The 24,712-nt window shown below is 40.2% G+C and overlaps 1 protein-coding gene across 14 annotated transcripts in view; it reads left to right on the top strand.

Annotated features, from left to right (window-relative positions):
* RAPGEF6 (Rap guanine nucleotide exchange factor 6) overlaps positions 1-24,712 on the top strand; it is a 227,820-nt gene that overhangs the window by 20,406 nt on the left and 182,702 nt on the right. For all 14 annotated transcript variants that reach the window (XM_073355602.1, XM_073355601.1, XM_073355600.1 and 11 more), the window contains one exon: positions 24,530-24,600. In XM_073355602.1, coding sequence (XP_073211703.1) covers positions 24,530-24,600 — 71 coding nt within the window. The remainder of the gene's footprint in view (positions 1-24,529; positions 24,601-24,712) is intronic.

Below are 24,712 nucleotides of genomic sequence, written 5' to 3'. Positions count from 1 at the left end.
AAAAAAAAAAGTTTCAGGTTGAACCAAAATGGATTTTTTTTTGCAATTTTTAACAATTAAAAAAGTTGGAAAAGCTTAATTTGGGTCCAGCTGAACCTGAAATGAAATGTTTTTATTTTGGGCACTTAAAAGAAAAGGAAATGGAGGGCTAGACCACAAAGCCTCAAGAGGAGGTAGTGGTTCTGCTCCTCCTTTATACCCAATAGTTAGGGCACTCAGCTGGGATGTGGGAGACCCAGGTTTGAATTCTTGCTCTGGAGCAAGAACTGGAACCCGTGTGTGCCCCTCTGAGAAGAGTGCCCTAAGTATCAGGCTGTTGGCTTGTCTCGGGTGGACTCTGTCTTTCTTCTTGAAGCTGTTCCACTTCAGCCCAACGACTATTCAAGAATTTTATACAGAAAGTGAGAGAATAACTCTCTAGCCCAATAGTTAGGGCACTCACCTGGGAGGGGGAACACCTAGGAATCCAACCCTGGGTCTCCCACATTCCAGGTAAGTGCCCTAATTACTGGGTTATTGGGCATAAAGATGTGAGGGACCACCACAACCACCTCTTCTGGTGGTTTTCTGAATGTCTTCTGAATCTAGCCCCCCAAAATCAAAATGTTTGATAACATAAAAAGAAAAGGAGGACTTGTGGCACCTTAGAGACTAACCAATTTATTAGAGCATAAGCTTTCGTGAGCTACAGGTCACTTCCTCAGATGTGAGGCGCATCTGAGGAAGTGAGCTGTAGCTCACGAAAGCTTATGCTCTAATAAATTGGTTAGTCTCTAAGGTGCCACAAGTCCTCCTTTTCTTTTTGCGAATACAGACTAACACGGCTGTTACTCTGAAACCTTTGATAACATAGAAATAGTTTGTGTTGACACTTCTGACTTTTTTTGGTTTTGTTTTGTTATGAAAAACAGTGATCCAAAAATCTACATGAATTCACAAAACATTTTGGTTGACCCAAATCTCCCCTCTCTCCCCCCCCCCCTTTTTTTTTTTTTTTTTTTATAAATGTAGTTTGTCCTGAGGTATGATCAAGGTTGAGACTGGACTTCAGATACTCAAAACTTGTATAAGCTGCCCACTTTAAATCTCATTTCTCTGATTCTGAATGTTAGCTTTCCAACTGCAGGGCCTCAGTTCTTGCTACTTGCTAGTTCTATTACTACTTTACTGCATTGAGAGAGACCTCATCCTTTTGAGGACAGCCTGGCAGCAGAGCTATAAAATAACCAAACATTTTGAAACCATATTACCAGTTCCTATACCATCCTCTTAGCAGCTCCTGTTGCATCCTTCCAGAATGAGTTTATTTTATATCCTGACTATGGTGTGGGATGCTAGGAGAGAATTGTGAAGTAAACCCAGAAGTGACACGTTATGTGGGACTTGAGAGAATACCATTTTATTTTTCCAGTTTTAGTTCTGCTGCTGCCTAATTTTTGGTTCTCTTTTCTTATGGTATGAAGTTCAACTGCAAGAACACCTGAGGTTTGGCTCCAAAGAACCACCAGTGAGACTTCACATCATGACCATGGGCAACATTTTGCCCTTTGGTGAGCAGGGCACATGGAATGATTAAAAAACAAGTATTGTGGAGTGGAGAAGATAGAAAAAGACCAAGGGGAGACCAAAAAAAAAAAAAAAATGAAAAGGTGATGGCAACTGTTACCAGGACATGCTCTGAGAGATGGGGATAGGAACTTTATTTTTTATATAAATATTGTGTCAGTGCCTAAAGCCATTAGCTCTGTTGTGCTAGACACTGTTATATTGTGCAACAAAGAAACTCCCTGACCTGAAAAGCTTACTATATAAGTACATCATGTATGTGCGTGCATGCAGAGAGGTGGCTGGGAGAGTCAATTATATATTAATAAAAAAAGGAATAATAGAAGGGATGAGTTAATTTTGTGTTAGAATAATGGGGGAAAACGTTCACAGTGGGCAGTGTCTTAGTATATTAGACTGTTATAGCTCTAATTTGTGATTCTATAATATTATATTGGCAAGTTCTACTGTTCCTTTTGTTTAAAAGTAACAGAGTATTTATTTTATTTAGTTTGGAATATTTTTTGGCTACTTTTTACTCTGATCTTCCAACCTTCTGTTCTGTTCTGGTATTGGTCTCTACCCTTCAAATGTTGTCCATCAGTCTGGTCCTCCTCTTCTCTCCTACACCCCTGAGCATCCTCTCATGCTGGTAGAACCAGACCCATGGATGATCAGAGAGCCTGGAAATCTCTAGAAATAACTGGAAACAGGGAGAGAGCCAGCACCATGTGACAAGCCAGCTTCCCTTGGTTCAACAACTATTGTATGGACCACAGTTTGGGATCCATTTGTACCACTTTGGAGTATGGTGCTTGATTTGCACCACTGGGGAGCGTGGTGCTTTACAGGTATATCAGGCTTTACCCTGAAGTTAGGCAATTCATGTTAGACAAATTTAGGTTGGTAGAAGAGTGGGAAGGAGTAGTAAAAATGGAAAGGGAATACTGTCTTTGGGAGTGTAATGTTCAAGGAAAGCAGATCAAATATACATTTTGTGTATAGGTTTTCTTCTTCAATTATCATCCTCTGTTAGAGAGGTTAATGCCAGGATATTATCTGAAGAACAGAATACTAGCTCTGAAGTGGTTGAACCAGTTTATTTCATACAAACACTTCAGGGTGGAGTCTGCTCAGGCAGTGACCTCTAGCAGAAAATATCTGCAGACTTCTTGTCTCACTTTTATAAGATGTACCTCAAGTCATTTTGAGCCTACTCATGCATGTGTTACCTACTGTACCTCTATCGTAAGACCTGATGTCATTGCACCCCTTGCTATTACTACTTTGGCTATTTCATTCTGCAGACCACTCTGTAAGACATCTTTGTATGGTCCACCTATTCTGCAAATTCCAGTCCCTCACTGATTGAGTGTTGGTGTTTAATTCTGTACACTTTCAAGCATTTTTGGGTCACCACTGTGTCATTTTGTGAGTTGCTGCTTGTGTTTGGGGTTTGAAAAACTGTTCACCAATGTTGAGCGAGTGGGCTTGAATTGTTGGTATTTTTGTGTGTGTGTTATAAGCTTTCATTAAATTAAAAAGTTGACAGCCTTGACTATGGAAGGGTGTGGGCAGTGCAGCAAGGAAGTGTTGATTTAGTACATCTTATGCTATCCCTCCTGGCCAGGGGGAATCCTGTGGAGCCCCAGCATAGTGCTTAACTTTGAACATTAGTTCTTTCCTGGTGTAAACTTGAAATGAGGCATTGCCTGCCTTCCATCTGGCAGAAATCTAGTAAATTCCAATTCCTGCACCAGCCTCAGTGAACATGTCCCCGAGTAGTTAAACTTGTGGAGATATAAAAGCACCTAAAAAGTGTCCTAAAGAATTTAAATTTATTATTTTCTTGTCTTTAGCGCTTACACTAAAAGAATTTGGGAGTAACTATTTTTATAATTGGTCTTAACAGAGAATAAAGGAAATCAGGCAGATTTCAGTCTTCGATGAATTAAGAGAAGGCAAAGCAAGGAAAAACATGAACCATGCTGAGTAGTAACATTTCCTCTTTCCTGCTACACCCTGGAATGGATGACAGTAAAGTCTTCATTGAGAGTGACGGGATTCCTAAATACAAGATGCATTCCATCTGTACAGAGGCATATGCTGAGACATCATAAGGCAGGCAATAAGGAAGGAAGCCTGCCATTTGTTTGTTATGTAACCTTCTGACTGTTCCAAGAAATGCTTTTTTTGCTTTTCTGAAAGCTGTGTATCTAAATTTGAGGAATCTACGACATGAGCCAGAGGAATTCAGCTTTTGCCTTACATCAAGTTAAAACCCCTGCAATTCTGTTCCATTTTATGTTTTTAGCCCTTTCTTGCTATATCCCCTCCTGGTTCTCTTCTCCCACTTTTTGGGCAGTGCTATCCCATTGTGATCTACAGCAGAGGAAGATTGTGGCAGCTTTCAACTGTGCTACGTCCTCCCTGACAGAGTTTCTTCCTTGAGATGTATACAGGCAAGGTCTGCATAAGCATTTGAGTGACAGATATTTGGTAAGACTATTACTACCATATTTGCTCAATTGCTGTCTTAAAAGCAGAAGTCCCTTTCAAATGTAGTATAATAAAGTGGCTTCATTTTTGTTAAAGATAAACTGAAAAGGATTTTTAAAAACACTGTTGTTTTTCTAAAATGGCATATAAAGAGAGCATCAAAGGTGTCTCTCTTTAAATGTTTCTTGTTTTTATCCTAAATATCATGAATGCCAAACCTGGTCTTTCATTCTCCTGGAGAATCCTTTGAGGGATTTGTTCAATGTCGTGAATTCTGACACTCTAATCAAAGGGGATATTAAATCTTAAATACATATTCATTCTTCAGTACATTCATACTTTCAGGTAAAACAGGTGCACTACTAACAAAAATGAAGTTTGCCTAAAAAATGTCTCTTTGCTAAGCTTTCACAGTCCTGATTCTTGTGACGTTAGCATTTCAGTTACTGCACAGACTTCAGTCATAGACCAGATCTGAATTTCTAACATTAAAAAAGGCAGGGAGCAGATTTTTGTGTGTGTGTGAGAGCAGTCTGTCTGGAATGTACAGACACAGCTGTTTCTTGCATGGTGATTAGAAGTGCTATTACTGCTGTGTAAATTTTTGCTGTTTTCTCAAATGTTGTTTAAAGTATAAATAGAAATAATTTAAAAAAGGAGACTTTCCTAGGACCACTCATTTCTCTCATTGAAGATATCAATTAATAAAGTCCAATCCCTTCTTGAATGCTCAGAATTCAAAACTATATAAAGTCTTTTCAGAATAACTTGTGTTTTAGCAGAAGGTAAGATATTAAGAGCAGAAAATCTCATCTGTACTGGACTTGAGTAAAACAGCTCTGTGTTTCAAAATATAGCATTCCCAAGATTACTTACCTCATTGGAGAGCATCATTTAGAGCAGACAGAATCCATGTTGGACTGACCTGATACATAGATAATAAATTTACAACCCCAGTGTCTGTATCCGTATTCTGAAGTTTCATGCCCCCTCGCCTTTTCTGTCCTAAATCATCCATCTGATTTCTACTGAGCTGTGGAAATGATGCAGGGTAGCATTGTTCAGATTTTTTCATCTGGAAGTTTGTTCAGAATTTACCATTATCATATTATCTCTTACCAGCAAATTCTGACTCCCTACCCCTGGAAGGTTGCTCACTAAAATGAGAGGTGGAGGAAGTTAGGGATGGGGGAGATAGTAGGATGCCATGGTGCAAAACTTTTGAAAGTTGATTAGTCTTATCTGTTTGAATGAAGTCTAGGCAGGGATAAACGCTGCCTCTTTAAGGGGCAATCTGGAAGTCTCACTACTGAGGTAAGAAATTTAACCTATTAAAAGCTAACTTGAATAAACTTCAAAGAAGGCTGTCTAAATCACTTCTAGCCCTAGGACAGTAATAATTTGTGCTTCAACAAGTTTCCTGGATTAATAAACAAACTCTGACTGTGCTGCATTGTTTGGCACATTACTGAAGAGAAATAATACAGAACAGTAATCCTTTCTTGGTAATAGCTCTTGGTACATCGGTTACAGCACTACATTCCACACAGTACTACATTCCACACACTTATCCTGATGATAAAATTTTTAAGGAGATGTTAATGACAAACCCAGAGATGCCTCTAAAACTGTCACTTCCACAATTACTGTTTTTTTTCCTTACTAGTAATTTGGAGGTTCTCTTGGCTGTTTAAATAAAAATAGCGTGGGGTAACAGCTTCTCATTTACTATAATGAAAATGAGAAAACACCAATCAGTAAAGTCAACATTAAAGACCATGAAAATAAACTAAGCTAAGCAGCTTTTATATAGGACTTCACTGTCAGGTGTCCTGCTCACCTTTCAGATGTTTCTGGATCCTAGCAAACTTAACCCCATGATAGTTCACAACTCCACCCACTTTCCTCTCTTCACTATCCAGTGAAAATAGATTCTAGCCACCAACATCCCTTTCTTCAGTCATTGAAGACTCCATCCACTCTGCTCCACCTCTAGATTTTTTTTTTTCTCCACAGATCTATCTGTAACTTCTGTTTCCTGATGAGCCTAACTGATGTAATAAAAGCCCTCAAGTTCCAGTAACATCTCCATTAATTTTTTAGTCTAGTTTTCATAGACTGAAGTGTGTACATAGATGTAACATTTGAAATAAGATGATAGAAACAGCAGGTTTTTAATTTTAGAGTGAGGAAAGTTCAGGACATAGGGAAGGATTAAAAGAAATCTGATAAAACCAAGATAGATGTGTGTGGCTGTCTTTCCTTTCCCCCTCCCCCAGCCCGAGGTGGATTTTAGTTGTTTTGGCAAGGGAGGAGTATCCAAAGAGGGTGTTGTAAATGAATGGAGTAGAGTTGGGAGGATAGGCTAATAGGGTGGGGTTGTAGGGAAATTGCTTAAAACTGACTAGCTATTTAGTGTTTCCAATAATGATGTTGTGTTTTGATATACTCCCTTTTGTAGTGATAGAGCTTTACTTTCTTTTATGCTAGTTTTTCCTCCATTTTGGTGTTCTTGGTACCCTTTCTACTATGATTAGGGCTGTAGGTTTGTCATAGGAGGTGTGGGGGAAGTTACAGTTACTGTAATTCTTTTTCTGTTTCCCTGACTTTTTTTCCCTGTGGTTCCCCTCCCCTTCCCCCCCCCCAAATGGTGGCTGATGAGTTGCCAGCCTTGTGTGGAGGGGGGGCCTGGTGAGTGAAAAGGCTCAGGACAACAAGCCTTCCCTGTCCCAGTATGCAGCACTCACCCTGGGCAATGGTGTTTTGTTCATGTGCGTGAAAGAGAGAGAGAGAAACCTGAGTATTACTGTGACCCTGTGGGCTAGGTTGTAATGCCTGTAGTGGGGTGCCATGCCGAGCCTCGCAGCCAACAGCAGCTGCTGCTGCCCAGAGTGAGTGCAGCACACCAAGATGGGCTCATCTACCAACTCCTAACCCTAGTCTACCCTTCTCACCGGGCAGGATTAGGGTTGCAGTGCTGAGATGAAGGGTGCTGCTGTTGCAGGTGGGTAGTATCCCCTGGGTGCATCAAGGAGGGTGCCATTTTTTAATTGGAAATCAGTAAGCAGTCATGGTAAATTGAGTAAATTTATTGTGGTTCCTCTGTTTTTTTGTTTTTTTTTTTTAAATGAAAAAAATGCAATGACAAATCTGCAGACCTAACTAGGACTCCTAAGATTATCAGTCCAGTATGTTTAACAAGTATTATTTTTTGAAATTGAATTGTACATATTATAAAAATTCCCACTCTTGTTTTCAGAGGTATAAAAAAACTGTATAAATGAAACTGATGTCCATTAATGTGAATAAAGATTTTCTGTAGAACAGATTGTTAATATGAAACTACATTGAATTTCCAAAAACATACTATCTATTTCCACTAGGTGGCCACCTAACCTGCGATTAATCTATAGATGGATCAATTGAGTAGAAATGTGATTAAATCCATTCTCCCATGGTTTCTCAGCTTTCTAGAAAAGTTATTTTATACAGAAAGCTAACTTTTATAGAAGTGATGGTGTCTGCACAATTAAGAATAAAAGAAATTATAACCAATTCACATCAATCTTTTTGCAGACAACTTTCCTAACCAAAAAATAAGTCTATATATGACATGTTGGGAAAAGAATCTGGATAGACAAATTACACTAGACGGAAGGGGGTTTGATCTAGAAAAGTGGAGCAGCCATCTGTCTGTAGTATGATGAAAGAAATTTTCTTTAGGATACTGTTTCAATGATACCTCACACTTGTCAGGTTAAAAATTATACATAGATTGAATAGGGATAAATGTTGGAGAAGGTGTGGCGAAAGAGGAGACTTTATGCAAATATGATGGACATGTCCTGTTGTTGGAGAGTATTGGGATGGAATTCATAAACAAATGTTGCAAATTTGTTGAATATTTGTTACCAAGTGATGCTTTGGTTAACGTCCTGGGGCTTCCAGCAGAAATAGTCACACCACAAAAGGAAATGAAGAACTAATCTCTCATTTGCCAGTAGTGGCTGCCAGGCTACTGAGGGCATCTAATTGGAAAAAGGAAAATAGTCCAACTATAGAGGAATAGTTTAAAAAAACCTGGGAGGTTGTTACGGAAGAATTAACATACCAATTACGTACCCAGAAAAATAGATGGAGGACAAATACATACTTAAATATTTGGTTACTGTTTATTTAATATTCAGAAAAAGTACATTTATCTGGAAAAGAAAAAAAGCCACACCTGTCCAGTTTTAATATTAACATTTGCTACTCATGCCTCTTTGTGTTAGCTATGTGTTCTTAGAGATTTCACTCCACTTAATAAACTCACTCAAAATAACATGCCATAGGTGGTGTAATGATGCTTACTTTATAATATGGTAACACCTGATAAATAAATTGATGACTATTGCTATATAATGTCTCTTAAACAAAAGCTCGCTGTTGTAACAGTTGTTTTATTTCTAATACTTACAAGGCAATGATTTGTAAACCTGTTAATAATTCCTAAATATATAGTCAAAAAACCAAGAACACCTGTATTAGTAACTTGTATTAACATGTAATCTCCTAACAAATGTATTGTTTGAGTGCTGCTATAAGAGACTATTTTAAAAATAGTGTTATAGGTGACATTATTGGTGGAAACACATCAAAATAACATACATAAAATTTAATTTCATCAGCAGAAATGATTCAACATTGATAGCAATGTTTGCATACTCCCAACGCATTGAGGTGTGTACACATGTGGTGTGTGGGGAATGTTTAACTGACCATAAACGATTGCCTTTTATGAACTTATTGCTTTAATTAAGGCAGAAGTTGGAGTCTAGAGAGCCAATATATTCAACATACTGTAGCAAAAGCAAGAAAATAAATTCATAATTCCAATAGACACATTCTATAGATCAACCTTCTGTGCCAAATATGCCAATAATTTCTCATGTTACCCACTGTAGCGAGGCAGTGCGGTGCCCCACTGCCCTGCAGAGGGAAGAACCTCCCCAGACACCAAAGTGGGCAGAGCCAGTGGATCCTGCGCCTGCCCCCCAATGGTCAAGGTGCAGAACAGGAAGTATAAAAAGCCCAACCCCAGAGCTCACTTGAGCCACCAGAGAAGCCAGATGCCTGTGGCCTGGCTCCGGCTTGGGAGACCCCGGCAATCCGCGGCGGGTGGCAGTCTTCCCCTCTCCCTGGTCGCTCAAAGCCAGGAGCCTGGGGTTTGCTGTTGAACTATTTGCTCAGTCCCTGCCTGAGGGCCTGAGCTTCTGACTGTTTGTTTGCTGCCCCGCCCTGACCCAGGGCCCGGGCTTACATTGAACTATTTGCTCAGTCCCTGCCTGAAGGTCTGGGCCATAGACTGGGTATTCCCCAACCCAGCAGAGAGGGTGTAGCGAGGCGGTGTGGTGCCCCACCACCCCACAGAGGGCCAAATCCCATTATACTCACATTAAATAAACAATTGATTCTTTAAAATGGAAGAATTTTTAGGGAAAGAGTAGTGACTGATCTCTGTAAACGCTTTTAGCTTGTAGTAGCCTATGAGTAAGTAGGCTATAAATACAACTAAGTGGAAGGCCTATGGAATGTGCGTTGAACAGCATTGACTTTTAACTAGTAGCCCAGTCAACATAGGTCAGACTCATTACACTACTGATGTGTAATGATACTGAGGCCTGGGTTACATGGGGGGTGTTCAAACTACAATACGCAACTTCCACTACGCTATTCGCGTAGCTGAAGTCGAAGTATCTTAGTTTGAGTTACCTGGCCGTCCTCACGGCGGTGAGTCGACTGCGGCAGCTCTCCCGTCGACTCCGCTTACTCCTCCTGCCGAGGTGGAGTACAGGCATCCATTCAGGGATCGATTTATCGTGTCTAGATGAGATGTGATAAATCTATCCCCGATAGATCGATCACTACCTGCTGAGCCGGTGGGTAGTGAAGATGTACCCTGAGAAGTTATGGAGGGCTAACTTAGCTTTCTCTCATCTTCCTGCTGTACCCTAATATAGGTGGTGTTCTCATCTCTGCAGGCACACTTCTCTCAACAGTCTAAAGATGAAATGTGTGAGATGTCTCTGAAATGAGGTATACTGTCCTACAGTTGAACCACCTTGAAAAAAAAGTTTTGCCTCATTCATTCACCTTTTATTTGTTATGTACCTAAATAAGGTAGTGGTAGGATTCCAGGCAGCTCTTGGTCCTGTTTCCTAGCTGCAGCCATTTCTGAACTTGTGCTGGGATGTGTGAGCTTCAGCAGATTGTTTTGGCTTGGCCCTCAGTGGCAGGGTAGGAGGGTGGGATGAAAGGAGATGGCTCAGCTTCACAGTTGCATGTGGAGCATGGCAAGTAAGCGCAGCAGTAAGAGAGACAACCAGTGGGGTGAAGTTTCCCATGTGGGTTCAGTCACCCCTCCACGGAGCAGGGAGGTGCTGAACTCGCCCTGTAAGTGGTTGGCTTATTACTTGTACATATGGCTATCTGGTTTTTGCAGCTGTAGACCTGTACAGACAGCAGGGCAAGAAAAATTTGTGATGTTTTGGGGGCATGATGTGACACCACCTCAAACCTGCAGAAATAAGTTGCAGTGCAAAGCATGGCTCTTGAAAGAGATTTTGTGAGAAGATAGGGTGCTTGGATCTCTTTATTCAAACAATGAGGAAAAATGCTAGAATGAATCTGGTAGCCTTATCTGAAGTTGCCTGTGAGAAGTGATATCTTGCAGGAACTTGAATACTTGAGTGAGCTATCTTTTCTACTGTTACTCTAAGACCACCTTTACCAATCAAACCATCCCCTATGGAGTTGTAATGAAGGGACAATTTGTAGTTTTGCAGGGTCATTCCTGATTGTTAAAACTGCTTTTGTCAAATAAATGATGTAATGTTCCTGTTGCAGTGGTATTTAAGCATTGCTGTCATTAGCTTTACCTCCCACTCTTCCCCCATGCCCCCAACCCCCTATTTTGACCTGGCACTACTCTTTCTCCTCGTACAGGAGGATTGGGAGAATGGGAAGAATTTAGTTACCCTCTAAGGCAGAGGTCTGAAACTTAGATGACCACGAGGGCCACATGAGGACTACTGCATTGGCCCAAGGGCCACATCACTGACCTGCCCCCCCCCGGCCTGCTGCCCCCAGCCTTGCCCTCACTCCACCTCTTCCATGAGGCCCCGCCTCTTTCCACCCTTCCCTTCCCCGAAGTCCCCACCCCAACTCCGCCCCCTACCTGCCCCCAGGGGGTGCAGGAGGGGTGTGGGGTATAGCAGGGAGTTAAGGTGCCGGGGGCTCAGGGCACGGAGTTGGGGTGTGGGGTGCAGGGGGATGAGGGGTGCGGCAGGGGGTCAGGGTGCAGGGTGCATCAGGGGGCTCAGGGCAGGGAGTGCAGGTTGTGGCAGGGGGTCAAGGCAGGTAGTTGGGGTGCAGGAGGTGTGACAGGTGCGGGGGCCGGCCTGGTGCCACTTACCTAGAGTGGCTCCGGGGTGGCAGTGGTGCACTCCAGGGCAGGCTCCCTGCCTGCCCTGGCCCCGCTCCAGGAAGCGGTTGGAACCAAGTCCCTAGCAGGGGGTGGAGGGCTCCGTGTGCTGTTCTTGCCGCTCTTCCAGGTACCCCCCCCAAGATCCATTGGCTGCGGTTCCTGGCCAATGGGAGCTGCGGGGGGCAGTGCCTGGAAACGAGAGCAACGGATAGAGCCCTCTGTGCTACCCCCCAGTCCATAGGGACCTGGTTCCGGACTCTTCAGGGAGCAGCGCGAGGCTCATGGTGCCACGGGGGGCAATCCCATGGGCCGGATCTGGCCAGCAGACTGTAGTTTGCCCACCCCTGGCCTGGAGGTAGGATGCGGGGAGCTTGGTGGGCTGCAAGAACCCCGCGGGCCATGTGTTTGAGACCCCTGCTCTAAGGCAAACATTTTTTTGTCTAACAGTGAGCTGGATCGGAGGTCTGTGGAAGCAGGTCTACTTTGCCTTCCTATACTCATTTTGTGTGTGTGTGTGTGTGTGTGTGTGTGTGTGTGTGTGTGTGTGTGTGTGTTGTAAATGGAAACAATTAAGACAGATGCCTGGTTCATAATCAAGCCCATCAGCAGGAGATCCCTCAGGCAAAAGCCTATTAATTCCTAAAGTATACAGGTTAAAAGCCTTTTTAAACACAAAACTTACATTTAAAAATGAGCTTATCAGGTTATGTTTTTCCATAACCTATGCCAAATTAACTGTTTAATGAAAAACATTTTATTTTAAAAGGTATTCCTTTATAACCTTAATTATAAGTAAAACTATTAGAAGATTTATGTCAGATTGAAGGCAAATTACTACCTTTGTGTTTATAAAGAGTAAAAACACAATTTTAAACTTCTTGGGGGTTTTTTGTTTGTTTTGATTTATATTTTGCCAGGTGGGATATTTATTCAGTGGCGGAGGAAGATGTTTGAAGCTTAACTTAAGTACAAACTGGAAAAGAGTGTTTTACAATCAGGTGCAGACTTTGGCTGGCTTTAGTCTTAACATATTAACTTAAGGAACTTAAAAAAAATTGAACTATACAGAATTATATATAGGTAGCCAAAAGCTTCAGAACATAGTTAAAGATGCACAATACAAAGCCAGAGTACTCAGGAATTGCACAAAACTCTTATGTCTTCAGGTTAGTCTGTTATAGCTCAGCTTTGTCACATGATGATTTAATGTTTTCAGTGTATATATAACCTGTATGACTTTCTCAGGAAGTCGTATGTACGACTTATTTCCCAGTGCAGCTTGTCAGCTGGGCACCAAGAAAATTACTCTGTTCAAAAAATACAAGATGAGAATTTTGGGTCTGATTAGTGGATTTTTGTTTTGTTTTTTACTAGATGAAATACACAAGTCTGTCACTTCTGGGGACCCTTGTTTCAGACTTAAGACCTAAGTAAATGCATTAGAATGCTATCCTTTAGGTGCTTCATAGCATACGTTTAAACACAGCAAGCCTTTTTGCACAGTTGGTGTATTATGCTCTGCTGAGAAATTGCCAAAACATAATGTGGAGTTGGGAATTTATAGTATTTTCCATTCCATTCCAAACTAGGATTAAAGGCATTGGCAAATGCAGTGGAAGTTCACACAATAGTAATCCTTGTTAATAACCAGTGTTTATAGAAGATGTATATTATGAATGCCCTATATCAAAGTAATGTCAAATGATACTATTTGACAGTAAACTTAGAATCCCTTTCCTGTAAGCTGTCTTTCTGTCTGTATGTGTAATACTTTACTTTTCCATTAATTTTGTGTGTCTAGGGAGGCCTAGCGGTAGAATAGGAAAACCCTCTCATGAGCATCCTAGATTGGTGTTTGAAGTTATATATACTTGCCTGAGACGATGCAGGTGCAGGATGGCCCACAGAAGCATTCCAGATCTGGGTTTTTCTGTGAGGACAAACTATGGAAGGATATTTTTGACCTAAAGCGTACATCCCCTGTGGGGGTCAGGGAAAAGAAGAGCCAATTATACCAGGATCAAAGCTATGCATTACTCTTCCCTGGCCTGGAATCTGTGTGGTGATCCTGTCCATTTTGCAATGCTGCACTTTTTTGCTTAGTCCCCTAGAAACACTGTTCTTTCGCCTGTGTCTCCTCTGCAGCCCCTCATACAGAACACTTTCCTGAGTTAGGAGTATGGAAAATTTAACAACCTATGTCTTCTAGTGACCCACTTTTATCATGATGCTTACAAGAACCTAATTGGCTGGCTATGGCAGAATTTGTGGAGTACTTACCAGGAAAAATAATAAAAACATTGTATTATTGGAAGTTTGTCATCAGATACCTGTTTCCTCTATCATCTCTCTGCTTTGCCTTTTTAGACCACAGTTACTGGGGCAGGGACTATGCTACATTTTGTTTTAAGGCAAATGTTGTAGGTCATTGTAGAAAGAGAAATAATAAAACTCCATAATAAGCATTACATTTCCCAAAATGCTGTGGTGTGTGGAGCTGTTGTCTAGAGGTTGACTTGGAAGACCGGGAAACGATCCTAAAGTTCTGTCAGATTTTTTTGTAGGAGGATTGGGGTGGACTGGATGAAGGGAGAAATCTATTGGGGATTTTTTGGGTGTGGGAGAGGCTGTTTTAGTTTAAAGAAAGGCGAGTGGTTGTGGGATTAGGCTGTAGTACAAATAAGAATACATAAATGCAGGAGGCACTTAATGTTCTAATAGCAATATGATTAGACAACAGATTAAATAACTCATTCCCTTTCACAAACCAAGTTGAACAGCTGCTCTTCTCACATCCTCTTTCTTAGGGAGGATGAAAGATGGTGAGTGTGGCTTCCAGAGCAGTGTATGAGTATGCTACTGTTGTCATGCTGATGCACATGAACAGCAAATATTTAGGATGTCATCAATTTCCATAGCTGAAAAGGAATAAGTATCAGAAAATGAGTTGTCAAAAGAAAATAGTCCAGAACTAGAGGATTGGTTCCATAAATAAGGGAGGCTTTTGTTACAGAAAAAAAGGCACCAATTTCGTACCCAGCAAAAAGATAGAGGATAAATAGATACTTAAAAATGTTGGTACCACTTATTCAGTACTCTTACAACCTACATTTGTGTGCATAAAAATTCCCATCTCTCCAGGGTTGTTGTTTTTTTTTTTTGAGTATTAACATTTGATAGACGTACTGGGTTTGATTAATATGAGTAGAATCAGTAGTTTCACTCACTTAATAAAATCACCAGAATAAACATTCTGGATGGTGTAAGCAGGATCATTTTGTAATAGAACACTCTGTTAAATTGAGATTTCATGATTAGTGAATGTTTCTGTAAACAAAAAATAGCTTACTTCTGATTATTAGCATTTTGTTTCTGGTATTTACGTGGCAATGATTTGTAAAACTGTTAAAACTTCCTAAATAGTTTACAATTTTTTTTGGTTAAATCTGATCTGAAAAACATGCTGTGACGCTAAAGGGCTTTAGTCTCAAAGCATAACAACTAAAAATACTGTTTTAAAAATGAGTTGGTAGTATTCCATTAAAACGTTCAATTCACTTGACATACTATACACTTTTTATCTCTAGTCCACTTGAAACACTAATTCATGATGCTGATGTTAGTGAATACATACAGAAACAGAGGATACATTTCTAGACATGCTCAAAAGTCATCTTGGCAAATTCAACCCTGTTATAACCAGATACAGGTATGATCACACCAGTGTGAACCAAGGCTGAATTTGGCACAGGCTTTTTCTATTTCTTAAGTGGGGGAGATGTAGAAAGCTGATCGGTTTATTTCATATTGTACAAGGCCAGAAGAGAGAATGAATTTGATTTAAATCACTAGTCAGAAAGACTCTATTTAATCATGGATTTTTACATAAAAGTGCATTCTTGCTGGTTGTTATAACCTTAATACATATTCTTCACAACTCAGAGATAGATATAGGTTTCATTTTTAGAAGTTACACACTCTACATTTTTAAAGTGATTTATTTTGAAAACTTTTCAAATTTTTTTTACAGCTATATCAGAAAATGGTTGTTTGGTTATTTCATTTACCAAAGGTAATTGAAGCAGATATTTATGAAGTCATTAGGAGGTGAACTATCTCCAGTTCAACAGGTTAATCATTAATATTTGGAGGATTTTCTTGCCATGCTGTATTAAGAGGAGAACATCACCAGACAGACATTTAAATTGTTTTATTTAACTAAAACAACAACGTTATGTATCCTGGATTTTTTTCTTCAACAGCAAACATATTTTAACAAAACAAGCATGTGAATTTTTGAATTTAGTTAAACATTCAAGTTTTTTAAAATCAGGTTTGTTTTTGTTAAAATTGTTTAAAATAGTTAAGTGGTTTTTTTTTTTTAAATTAATAGACTGTCAGCCAGGTCAGTGTGAGAAACTTAAAATATTGGCTTTCTGCAGCTAACTCAGTTGTCTTCACCTTCATTTTCCTGTTTGTTCATAATCTGGAAAAGAAAAAAAACAAGCTTTCCTGCTTTTTCAGGTCCCAAACGATTTCTCAATTTGGAATGAATTAGTCCAAAGGAAGAAAATACTCTTTCATTACTGGCAGAAGAAGCTACTGCTGTTAAAAGTGAGATTATCACTTCAGCAGTCTCTGAATCCAAGTGCTTAAGTGACTTCCACCAGTTCACTGTGTGACTTTCTTCAAAACATCATCAGCAAACGTATTTCTTGAATTGGTTCACCCTTAGCTCTGACTTCATATTATAGTTGGCATTATGGAGGGATGATTGCAGGATTGTCCATGTCATAGCCAACTCCTCTTCAGCTGTTAAGGTTTGACCCTGGTACCAAGTATTGAGAATATTTGCAAGAAAATGAGCTAGAGATAGTGCTTGTCCCATTCGTTTTTTTAATGCTTGTAATCTAACTCTGTCATTGCATATTTCTCTTTTTAAGATCTCACTCAGTTCCTTCCAAATTTCAACAGCGTCAGCAATAAAACAGCTATTTCCCTGCATTTTGTTCAAGGTTACAGAAATAGGCTTCAGGGTACTCAGCATGTGTTCAACATTTCTCTTAAGCCCAATATTGAGAACTTTTTGGCTGTGACAGGGTTGGGACTCACCACTGCAGCGCTTCTTGCTGGCACTTCTGGGAATTAGCTGTCTAGTGCGGAGCGCCCTCTGCTGGTGGTGTCCCATCCATCTCTCGCCCTGATGGCGTCTGGACCTGCATTCCTCCTTGCTCAGGGGCATCGTCTTCAGGACGCTGCCCACTGCTCCAGTCTCACCCCCTTCCGGGGGTTTAGTGTTATCAGCAGTCCACCATCCAGCCACAGCCTGGATCAGGCCATGCTCTCTTCAGCCAGGTGTAGCACAAGGGGGAAGATGGGGACCCAAGCCCACCCACTACTCTGAGTCCTGACCCAGGGATCCCCTAGTGGCAGCCTCTCTGTCCTCCTTCTCTCCCCTTGCCCTGCTATTGTCCCTGGGTTGCTTCCCCTTTGGCCCTATGCATCTGACCAGCCCTTGGTAGCTAGGCCGGCAGCCTGGGGTTTTCCTTGGCCTGAGCTCCCCAGCTCCTTCTGCCCTTCCCTAGCACTACTCTGTCCAAGGTGCTACCTTTCAGCCCAGGAGCCAGTTCTCCTCCCTTGACCACCAGGGAGAGACTGCCCTGCTCTTTGCTAGGCAGCCTTTATATAGGGCCTAGGCCGGCCCTGATTGGCTACCTCTCCCCCTGCCCTGATTGACTTTCCCCAGGCCTTCTCTGATTGGCTGCTGCAGATCTGTGCAGCCTCTCTGGCCTGGTTCAGCCCTTCTTCTCAATGCCATCTGTTTCTTCAAGAGTTTGTTCACAAACTGTCATCAGATTAGGCCAGTTCTTGATATAGTGCTCAAAACAGTCCACTACTGAGTTCCATCACACGTCTTGTGGGAGAGTTAGCTTGGTTCCTCCCACTTTTCTCAGAGCAGCTACTGCAAAGTGATTGTTACGGGAGTATTTTGCAATTTCAACAACATTTAGCTTTATTTCTGGAACACTGAAGGGAGTGTTTGGCTAGGAGATGCATAAAATGAGCACTGCAACTGTATGTTATTAGCTTGGGACTCTCTTCTAAATTTCTTCTCATCTTGGATACATTTGAAGCATTGTCTGTGACCAAGCTGCGTGCTAGACATTTGAATTTTTTTTCACAGTTTGTTATAGCTTTTACTGCTACTTCTTGTAAGTAGTCTGCTGTGTGTGCATTTCCTGATGTATCAATTGTTTCTGTAAGGAAGACATTCCCTTCTTCCGTTGTGTCACAAGCACATACAACAGGATCATTGTGGACATTGGTCCACCCATTAAGACTCAGGTTAACAATTTCACCCTCTAGACCTTTTGCACACTGCTCAATTTCTCTTTCATACACTTTATCCAGCAGTTCGCCTGTGACATCTGCTCTGTTGGGTGGACTGTATCCTGGTCTTCATGACCTAACCATGTTAATGAAGAGTGGGTTCTCAGTCATATGGAAAGGAGAATTTGTTGCATAAACAAACCGGGCAATTTTTCATCAATGACTTCTTTTTGTAATCTGCTTATTCTCATCACAAATTTATCCATGGTTGTTTCTGGATGATGGAGATTTTTTTTTCTTTTTGCGACAGGTGATATACTGTGGCTTTGTGACATACATGTGACTGAAACACTATCATTGGCAGATAACTCTGAAACTATAGAAAATGATGGTGATCTTGAAGGTGGATAGTCTTCAGAATCCTGTATATTGAGGGTGGATTGTCCTAAACAAAATAAGTCAATGCAGTTATTTAATTATTATCATCATACTGCTCATTTAGTATTACTCATTGCATTCACTGACACTCAGTACTACTTTAAAGGTGAAATTGTAAAAGGAAGATCTCCCAATTTCATATATTTATTTTTTATCACAACATCTAAAATGATAGTATCACAGAGTAACAACTATATTTTTGCTCAAACATGCAAATTCAAGAATAGTCCAGAAGGAAGACAGGCAGTCCTTAAGAAAGAAGTATGAAATAAAAAAGTTTACCAACCTAAAGATCCTGCATGTTCAGACATGTTCTTTTCATCATTTTCAACTTCTTCCTGAGAAGGAACACTTCTCATGATGTTCTTTCATTCGAGCAACCAGGCCTTGCATTTCTTTGTGGCACTATTTGAATTTTGCACGCATGCCTGTCTTACCCACAGATAGAGGACCTTCATTAAAATATTCCCAAACTGGGTCTTTTTTACAGCCTGCTACCATTATAGGTTTTCCCTTCTAGTGAGAGAATGGTATGGTAGATCTCAAATCAATGAAGTCTACACTCAGAAAGACCTCAAGACTTCTGCAATATGCTGCTCAAACAGTTTCACTTTTGTTTCTACTGCCTGTCCCTCCCTTCTCACATTTATCTCCAGACTTCTTCTCCTTGTCCAGATCTGTTCTGCCCCCAGCAATCTTCTGTTCCTTGAACTTTTTGAAACTTTGCACTTTTAGAGAGAGGTAAGGGATTGACTCTGTCCCTCTGCAAATTTGTGTACACATTAGGGTTGAGGTCTGTTATTTCTCACCTATTTCTTTCTTTCTTTCTTTATTTTAAAACATTTTTGCTGTTAACAAGCAAGTTATCTCTGGAGACACAAATCCACAGTTTGAGAATTGCAAAACTAAGTATCTCTGATGGTATCTTGTAGACTGAGCACTGAGTCCCATTGGGTAGATAGAAAGATTAACCTAAACAATCTAAATAGAAGCCCTTGGAGCCCCATAAGATTGGGTCCCTAATCCATGAACTATTGAAACTCATTTACAAAACTTTTCTTAAACATTACATGAATATATTGTCTCATACTATAGAATTAGAATTTATAATCCCTATTCCATGATGAGATATCTTTGAGCTAAAATGTATCTTTATCTTTAGAAAGGTTTTTTCCTCAAAAAGCTTTTTATCAAAAATATCCGATTTTTTGATTTTTTTTTTAATCACTGATTTTTATCCACCCTGAGAAGAGATCATTATGATAATCTAGTCTGACCTCCTGTGTAGTTTGAGCGTAGTTGCTGTGCAAGAATTAAATCAGGTTTAGCGAGGAAGGTGTAATAAAATCCCTGACTGACTTCTTGAACAGAAGGACTGTAAAATATTGTTATTAAGTAACTTTGCCATCTTAAGTTTTAAAATACAGCCGTTTTTCTCTGGGCATTGTATAATTGCTTTCCTGTCGGACAATCTTTCACTAGGACTTTCCTGAAAACCCGCCTCTCTCATGCGTTTTTACCTACGCAAGTTGTAAACTGCAGAAAGCCTAGACCTTTTAAAATACTGGTATAAACCATATTCTCGCTATTTTAAAAATGGCCAACAGAGAAATAAGTAGCCTTTTTAACATCCATATATCTTGATCTAAGTGGCAGGTTTTTAATTAAACTGGAGGTTTCTTTTTAGAAGTTATCTAATGGTTAATACTTTGTTTTCCCAGTGCTTGTGTTACTCTGAAAATGAAGGAGCACAACAAATTTTATTCCTTCAAGCATATAAAAAAATGACCATTTAAAGGTCTGGCTGGACTGGACCAGATCAGTAGAAGTGTCCATGCCTATGAGCAGTCTGAGTGGTCATTTGTATGTGCTGTCACTGTGACTTTGCACTTTTAATATAAATAGTATAAAAATAACTAGCCTCCTAGCTCCTACCTACCCAATCTGACTTTTTAAGCATCTGTTTTCAACAGCTATCTACAGATTATAGACAGAGCTGGTAGCAGTAAGGTTGCCAGACGCCTCGTAAGACCCTGTTTTTAGCTTCTTATAACTTTTTGTGTAACTTTAACCATTTAGTCTGAAATCTTCCATGCCAGGTATCTGCCTCAGGCTGCCTCTTTTTTCCGCCAGAAAACTTCAACCAAAATGGCCTACTTGTTTCTGAGAACAAGGCTAGGGGAGGAGAAATTGTTTTGCCCATGTTAAAAGTAATACTGGCAACCTTGTCTTTGAACAGTTTTAGCTTTGGAGCAGGGATTTAAAATTTGGTAAGTAAATACGGTGTCTTTATGTCAGAGTTGTACCTTTTGCCATCCTCAATACAATCTGCTGAAACTTGATGAGTTTATAAGCTCCAAAAAGTTGTACTTCGCACATGCTCAGCAGAGACTTTCAGTTTTAATCTCTAAAATCTCCAAACATTGCATCCTCACTGAGCATGCCCAAGCCCATCACAGCTCCTAGTAAATTGACCAGACTGCATATGCACTATCCCCCCCGAGCTGCTGAGAGTGTTTTCTTGCCTTCCTTGCAGCATCATGGAGGCACAGTTATGTTATAATATTAAGACTTAAAAAGATATAGTATTAGGAAAATAAGATTGAGAGATTGTCCACATGGACAGTTAGCACATGGTGTGTGGAGGTGTGTCCAGGGTGTGAATCTACAGCTCACTAGCTTGCTGCACAGTAACTGGTAGCCCTGTACCCTGCTACCGAGCACTAAAAGTTCTGTGCACTTTGTGCACTTTGACATACTCCTATTCAACATTTAACTATGGAACTTTTAGTGCACAGTAGCAGGGTCCACATGGCTAGTTAGTACATGATAGTTAGTGCACTATAGATTCACACCATGGCTTGCCATGCACTAACTAGGGTTGCCAACTTGGTAATATTTAAAAACTGGACACTCCAGCAGGAGTGCTGGAACCTCCCCTGCCCCCCCCAAGGTTCCCTTTTCAACTGGACTTTCCAGTCGCAAACCGAGTACCTGGCCACGCTAGCACTAACTTTCCATGTAAACAAGTCCTGTGTCAGCTTGTTGCAACTTGTGGCTCGTATCCAGTGCATCTAAGGATAAAAGGGACCAGCTCCCAGAAGTAAATGAGACCTGGGATTGTGCTGGTGGTCTTTTTGTTTATGGGAAGAGGTGAGAAATGAAGTCTTTGTGCAGTGAAGTCCTCAACTGGGAAACTCTACCTCTTGTCTCCATGCAGGGAAAGTGGAAAGGATTTAGAAGCAAGTGGACTCCTGGGGGTGGGCCCAAGCAGGTCTACAAAACTATTAGTTGTATGGTGGGCGTCCTGAGGACTGCACTAGATCTAGTTAAATGTCTGGTATGGTACAGTGACAGGTGGGGCATGTAATGTGTCTCCCAGCTTTCAATAAATAAAGTTGCAGCCTGCATCTTAAAATCCATCCTGTGTGTGTGATCGTCATTTGTGTGCATGTCCTGATCAAAGCTATTTTGTCAGTCGTGAATGTGTTTTTACAAATTGTTAAAAAGCAGTGGAAGCTCTGAGTTTCAAAGATTACTTACAACACTTTTGTCATAAAAATAAAGGGAAGGCTAACCACCTGTCTGTATACAGTGCTATAAAATCCCTCCTGGCCAGAGGCAAAACCCTTTCACCTGTAAAGGGTTAAGAAGCTAAGATAACCTCGCTGGCACCTGACCAAAATGAACAATGAGGAGACAAGATACTTTCAAATCTGGAGCGGGGAGGGGGACAGAGGGTCGGTCTGTCTGTCTGTGTGATGCTTTTGCCGGGAACAGATCAGGAATGCAGTTTCAGAAACTCTGTTAAGTTAGTAAGTAATCTAGTTAGAAATGCGTTAGATTTCCTTTTGTTAAATGGCTGGTAAAATAAGCTGTGCTGAATGGAATGTATATTCCTGTTTTTGTCTCTTTTTGTAACTTAAGGTTTTGCCTAGAGGGATTCTCTATGTTTTGAATCTGATTACCATGTAAGGTATTTACCATCCTGATTTTACAGAGGTGATTCTTTTACCTTTTCTTTAATTAAAGTTCTTCTTTGAAGAACCTGATTGCTTTTTTATTGTTCTTAAGATCCAAGGGTTTGGGTCTGTGTTCACCTGTACAAATTGGTGAGGATTTTTATCAAGCCTTCCCCAGGAAAGGGGGTATAGGGCTTGGGGGGATATTTTGGGGGAAGATGTCTCCAGGTGGACTCTTTCCCTGTTCTTTGTTTAACATGCTTGGTGGTGGCAGCATAGGGTTCAAGGACAAGGCAAAGTTTGTACCTTGGGGAAGTTTTTAACCTAAGCTGGTAAGACTAAGCTTAGGGGGTCTTTCATGCGGTCCCCACATCTGTACCCTAGAGTTCAGAGTGGGGAAGGAATCTTGACAACTTTATTTTGGGATTTAAAAAACACATATTAAGTAGTGGAATATGAGGAGAAAAATTCAGTTATAAGGGAATATTGTTTATGACCCATTCTTGTTCAAAAGCTGTGACTATAGTATTTCAAGTAATGATGCTAAAATAAACTGTGACCCTACAGTATATTGTGAAGATTTTTTAAATTTTGGTTGAAGGTATTTTTTTTTTTCAGGTAGTTACACTTGATTTTCTTCAAAGATTACTTTCTATAACTAGTACACGACGTAATGTTTTATCATACACTGAACTGAAAAATACATGCATTACTTATTGCGATCACAAAAATGTCTATCACTGCAATATTTCTGTGTGAAAAGATCATATTTACAACAGAACCTGTAATAAAAGGGCTTTGCTTAAGATTTAGATATGCAGCAGTTCACCATTGGAACTTTAAAGCATGCTAATAAGCCCTTTGATTGATAGATGCTTTAGTTTTAGATAGCTTATTAAGCAATCAGTAACTTTTACAACTTTCATAGCATTAGGAATCTGAAGCTGTAATAAAGCTCACATACAAACCATCCATGACCTTTCTTTTTTATGGAACAGAATCCATATCCATCATGTTTCTGAAGCTGAGTACTAAGCCAAGAAATTTCTCAAAAAAAGCTACTGTAAATTCCAAAGCCTACGCTCATACTTTATTTGCATATGTTGCAGAAATAGCATCCCCTGTCACTGGAAACTTCGGAACACATGTTTTCAAATGTTCAAGCTGGTGAGAGTTTTACACTTGTGTGTGTATTGTATGATGCATGGGTTCAATGCTAACTAACAGCACACCTGTTCTGGATGGTAAAATAAATGCTGAATAGTTCTAGTGTTTTTTTGCCTTAGCATGTGGTCTACTCTATCAGCACAAAAATATTTTTTGGACTAAAGAGAGTTTTTGCAGTGAGAGGTTTAAACAACTGTATCTCATGATGAGTATTTTCATGTAAGGTCCAATCTTTAAAGTAAAAATTGGAATTTTTAATGTTTTTGGGGTAGCATGTTTTAATTTGGTGGCTGAAAAATATATTAGCTGCTGCAAACTGCACATTGTACTTCTAGCTTTACAGATGTATACATATGTATGTTTAATGAAGATAATTGAAGAAAGGCTTGCTGAATGCTTATTACCTCGAGTTACTACTAGAAACAGAGTTTAATTCTTTAGTAAAAATAACTCACGATGACAATCTGCTGCCTTTCTGGTGGTGGTATGTGCTGACAACCATTTGAGGCTCAGTCCCAGTCATCAGGTCTCTTGCTTTCAGCTGGCAAGGATTTGGAGTGTCTTGGAGCCAGTGTTGTAGAAATGGGAGGAAAGGGCCGTGCCTCAAAATGCAACACGTCCAGTTTGACTAAGAAGAATCATTCAGGTGTTTCAAAGGGAGTATGTTATTTGGATTCTGTCCTGACTCTTTGTTACTAACATGCTATGTGATTTGTGAGCATCTTCCTCAATTTCTCTGTGCCTCTTCTGTAAAATAAGTATACCCAACTTTAAAATGGTGATGTAAGGCCTTGGATGCAAGGCACTGTTATTTGATGTCTTCTACTTATTGTACAGAGCTATAAGTGTTTATGCTTCTATATAAATGCTGTACATGCAGAGGTTATGACTAACAAACCACATCAGGATCTTGCCCACAGAAGTACTTAAGTGTTAGTTGCAAACCAGTTTTATTGTGTCCACTGCTTAGAGTAGGTTGGCTCTGCAGGTCTGTTTTTTCCCTGAACTGTTTCCTTTTCTATTTTTTGTTCAAAAATATGTTAATTTGGCAAATATTGGGAAAATTAGATACTCCTAAAATCTGAATTGCATATAAGTGATATTTTCTTTTTGTTTGCAGGACTTAAATACTATATATTCTTATCTTCATGGAATGGACATATTGTCACATCTCAGGGAACATCAGCTAAGGTAAAGGATCGGGGGGAAGCACAGTCCAGTTCAAATTATATTCTATATAATTTTCTGTTGCAAATGCTCTAATAATATATGTATTCCATTTATCTTAGCACATATGAAATAA

This window comes from Lepidochelys kempii, chromosome 8 (genome assembly GCF_965140265.1).
Source record: "Lepidochelys kempii isolate rLepKem1 chromosome 8, rLepKem1.hap2, whole genome shotgun sequence".
NCBI classification, from domain to species: Eukaryota; Metazoa; Chordata; order Testudines; family Cheloniidae; genus Lepidochelys; species Lepidochelys kempii.
Note: the sequence above shows the minus strand (reverse complement) of the source record. Positions and strands in the feature narration are given on the sequence as shown.